The sequence below is a fragment of the Sceloporus undulatus genome, unplaced genomic scaffold (genome assembly GCF_019175285.1).
Source record: "Sceloporus undulatus isolate JIND9_A2432 ecotype Alabama unplaced genomic scaffold, SceUnd_v1.1 scaffold_2378, whole genome shotgun sequence".
Taxonomy (NCBI): Eukaryota; Metazoa; Chordata; class Lepidosauria; order Squamata; family Phrynosomatidae; genus Sceloporus; species Sceloporus undulatus.
The window spans coordinates 1-4647 of NW_024805298.1; the positions used below are offsets into that span (position 1 = coordinate 1).

Sequence of the window (4647 nt, forward strand, 5' to 3'; positions counted from 1 at the left end):
TAATAATAATAATAATAATAATAATAATAATAATAATAATAATAATTATTATTATTATTATTATTATTATTATTATTATTATTATTATTATTATTATTATTATTATTATGCATTGTCTTTGCATATCCAGTGGGGAAAGTAGGAGCTTCACAAGCAACCTTTCCAATGCAAAAGTTTAAGTGTTTTGAGCAGATTAAACTTTTGGGGTTGAAAAAAGAACTTTGGTGGGACCCATCCAGAGTCAACCTGTCCTCCTACATCCTTTATAGTTAAGTGGGAGACATCTAAGGGAGTTTATTTTCCCCCTCCCATTTAATATTTTTAAGAAAAATACATAAAAATAAAGCACCTTGTTTTGGTTGGACTGTGCTCCACATCTTCATTTTCAACAAGTGGTTGAGATGCCCTCCATTCCGCAGAGACATGAGGATAAACTAGGAAGCAGACATCTTTTCTTCCTAAAAAGCCACAACAGGAGTGTCTTAGCAATGGTTTCAGGGGGGGGGGGGGAAACAAATTGCCCAGGAGCTCCCTAATATTTGAGACAACTGTTCACTTGGAAATGACATTATCTCCTTCCCCCAGCCCCATAAACTATGTTTTTTTAAAAAAGTTCTGTCCACCGCTTAGCTTAGGTCCTCTCCTGGACTCTAGGGATATCAACTGTTCCACCTTCAAGTGCTTGATCTGATCGACCTTTCTGTATCAGAGATGTCAGACTTTGTCCATGTGAGAAGAGGGAGATCATTGGCCTAGGGAGTTGAGGGAGAGGTGGAGAGTGGTCCTTGGACCTGACCATAACCTGTTGCTCTTGGAAGTCCATAGCCTGAAGTTGGTTCTTCAAGGGATTTCTTTGGGAGTTCACTAAACTGGAACTTCCTTGCTTAGGCAGGAGTTAGTCTTCTTCCCCCTATACCTGAGGGAGACTCTTTAGACTTCTATGAAGAAAGATGATCCAGCAATGGAGATCTCCTTTGAGTTTCCCTAAGCAAGCAAGCTTAGATCCTCAGACTTTTTCACCTGGTTGCAGGCATAGTTACACTTAACCCTAAGTATATTCGAGTAACATTAGAGTTATGAGACATACACAGAGTCCACATGATTTAAATGGTTTGAGCATTGGACTATGACTCTGGAGACCAGGGTTCAGATCCCTGATCAGCCCTTGAAGCCCTCTGGGTGACCTGGGAAACAACTTGAAGGCACATAACAAGGAGGAACATCCATACAACCTTTCTCCCCAGGCCATGACCCTTAGGAGCCTAATTTGAATTGGGAACCCCAAGGTTTAGAAAATGGAGTGACCCCATTTTTCAAGTCCTGTGGATTGGAAGGTGGTGGTGGTGGTTGGTAGACAGCAAAGGACAGGGGGGTTCTCCTCACTTTTGAGGTTCTCCTCACCTTTGGCTCTTCTCACCTTTGAGGTTCTCCTGGCCTTTGAGGTTCTCCGGCTGTTGAGGTTCTCCTCATCTTTGGTTCTTCTCCCCTTTGAGGTTCTTCTCACCTTGGAAGGACTTTCAAACGCACCTTTTCTCCCCAGGAAACAACTGACCCTTCAGTCCATGCGAGTGTACGAGGAGAGGCAGAAAAAGGAGGCTGGGACCTCGGACGAATCATCCAGCGAGCAGACAGCTTTCAAGTGCTTTGCTCAGTCCACTTCTCCTGCTGTCTCTGCCGTGGGCACCTCCAACCTGAAAGGTGAGAGCTGGCTTCCCATTCCCTTCCTCCACTTCAGGCTTCCCCCTTGCAAGGCCCTGCCCCTCCTGTTTCTGGATGATCATCTTTCCCATCCTTTGTAGACATGATTTTTTGGCTGGGAGACTTCTGGCTGGTTGCAGGGGGGTGCTGGGGGGGGGGGCATGCGTCGGAATGTAGGCGGGAGAACCAAAGCATTTGCCTCCCTTCTGAAAAAAAGATCTGCTTGAAAACGCCCAGACGTTTAAACCCCAAACCCCCCCCCCCCCCCCCCTTTCCAGTATCTGTATTTGAAGTGTAATTTGAACAAAGTCAGTCAAGGCTGACTGAAGGAGAGGAGGAGAAACAGACTCCAGGGCAAAAGTTCAGAAGGGGGACCACTCCATTAATATTCATACTGGAATGTCTTGTTAAAGAGTCCCCCCCCTCCTTCTCCACCTCCCAGGAAGGAAAAGCATAAGGCAGATCAATCCTGGAGTCAAATTAATTTTACCAATCAATGGGGCCATCATCTGTCTCGCTTGTTTCCCTGCCTTCCCTGAACCTTTGTAGGGCACTTTTCCCATAGGGCTGCTCAGAAGGCTTCATCTCTTGGGCCTCTCTCTTTGCATTTTCCCTGAAAGCATTACTATCTGCTCAGGAGCCCCATTGAGTTCAGTGGGATTTACTCCCAGGCAGGCGTGGAGTTGTGTGGTGTGCGTGTGTGTGTGTATGTCCATGTGCCTTCAAGTCCCTTGTGGCAACCCTATGAATTTTTCATAGGGTTTTCTTTGGCAAGAGCTCCTCAGAGGTGGTTTTGCCTGTTCCTTCCTCTGAAACAGAGCCTCCAGCACCTGGGATTGGAAGGGGGCCAGAATGAAGGTATTTCCCCACTCCAAATAAAGTAAAATAAAATAAGAATTCTCTATGAAATCTCCCTTTGGTCCCTACATTTTTAGCACTGCAGTCATTTCAACCTGGAGTCCAGCCTTTGGAAACATTGCTTGAGAACCCAAAGCAAAAGAGCAGGCCAAGAGAGCCCGGGGCTGCAAACACAGCAAACAGAAGAGTTGAAGGATGCTCAGTCTCTGACTCTCTGCAGTGCTAGAAATTTGGGGACCGAAGGACAACTTCTTTGGGGGTGCAGGGTTCTTACATCTCACCTCCTAGCTACACTCCTGCTCCAGAAGCATGGATAAAAGAATGGTGCCCTCATACATCTGGAGCCCTGTTGCTGGTAGAGAGTTCACAGTTTACTTTGACACCTTCCTTTCCTTTACAAAAATGTTCAACTCTGGCTTTCTGGGCCCAGTCTGTCCTTAGCAAGCACTGGGTCCAACACTAGAGACAAGCCAGGCCCTCCTCTTTGCTTTGCTTCCAGGGGAAGGCGGCGAACCGTTCCAAGAAGAGAGAGGATAAATTAAAAATCTGGGATAAATATTTATTTTTAAGAAGTAGTGAAATTAATGGTATCCTTCCTCTGCCCCTTACCTTTCCTCCATTTCAATGGAAAGCTTGTGTTCTCGGAAAGGCCTGCCTTGGTGTGGTTTTAGAAAAAGCTTGAAGGCCAGCTTGTGGGGAGAGACCACTGCAACCTGCCACTTTCCAGAAGGAGGGGACTACAAGTCCCATAACACTTATCATTGCCCCTCGGATGGGGCTGATGGGTGTGGTAGTCCCAAATTTCTGAGGAGGGAGTGTATCTCTGGGCCAGAGGATAGACACAATGGGATGTGGGGAAATCAACAAAGACCAACCCTTTGGACCACAAATATCCACTATGTTTTCTGTGGAGCCTCCATTTCTGGGGGGCTGAGGATTCAGTCAAGTGAACCCCTAGTGATGCAGAGTGAGGTGGGCCACCTAGATTAGGGTCTCTGGCCTCCCTAAAATTAGGTTAGTCTCTCTGGCCTTACTTGAAAGAAGCCTGTAATCTGCAGCCATACAGAAGGCCATGACTCTGGAGACTATTGGTTCCATTTCTGGCTGGGTCCTGGAAACCCATTGGGTGCACCTTGGGCAAGTCCCACTCTCTCAGCCTCAGAGGGTGGCAAGGGCAACCCCTCTTTGAAGTAACTTACCCCATGACAAGTGTGTGCAGACCTCAAAACCTAGGTCCACCAGGCCTTAGGTTCAACTCCAAGTTCTACCTTGGCGGTTGAACAAGCTCTAGGAGAAAAGTCTGTGGGGAGGCAAGGCAGGACCCTCCCTCGACCTTACCTTCCTAAAAAATGCTGACCTTCTTTCCCTTTCAAAGGTGTGCCTCAGTGATATTTTCATTTGGGTCCCTACCTCCTGCCAATGCCAAGTTGTGCGGGGCTGCCTTAGGCCCACCAGGTCTTAGGTCCAGCTCCAAGTCCTCCCTTGGAATTTGACCAAGCTCCAGGAGAAAGGGCTGTGGGAGTCCCACAAAACACTGACCCCTTCTTCCCCCCCCCCCCCTTCAGCCTTGTGCCTGAGCGACGGGGAAAGCGACTCGGAGAGCAAGGAGGACCCCTCGGAGGCCAGCGACGCCGGGAAGATCTCCACCACCACCGTCTCCATCACCGCGGCGGCCAACAGCAGTAGCAGCAGTAGCAGCAGCAGCAGTAGCTCCTCCGGGGGAGCCGGAGGGGGCGATCCCCGGGAGAAAAGCAGCCCCTCCAAAGGGAGCTTCTTCCCGCCAGACTCCGCCGGAGGGCTCCGGAGCAACCGAGAGAGCAGCTCCCGGCAAAGCCCGGCCACCATCTCCTCCAGCACCCGGAGCCTGGGGGTCGAGGAGGCCAAGGAGGACTGCCGCGGAGGAGGCCCAGCCTTGGCCAAGGAGCCCTACGTCCCGCTCAGCGTCCAGACCGAGCCCTCGGCCACCTTGGCCCCGGGCCACCTGCCCAGCCTGGCCGCCTTCCCTCCCAGCCTGGCCGGCCAGCAGTTCTTCAGCCCTTTGGGCAACGGGCCCCCGCTGCTGCTCCACCCGGGACAGTTCGCCATGGGGGG

General features: G+C 49.8%; 1 protein-coding gene across 1 annotated transcript; it reads left to right on the forward strand.

The window, feature by feature from the left end:
* Positions 1 to 175: 175 nt before the first annotated feature.
* On the forward strand, positions 176 to 4642 carry LOC121917974 (T-box transcription factor TBX3-like; the record flags this gene model as incomplete). The annotated part of the gene is made up of 2 exons (XM_042444090.1): positions 176 to 1698; positions 4122 to 4642. Coding segments are annotated over exons 1-2 (657 nt in total), but the record flags the coding sequence as incomplete, so codon positions are not given.
* Between the last annotated feature and the right edge of the window lie 5 nt (positions 4643 to 4647).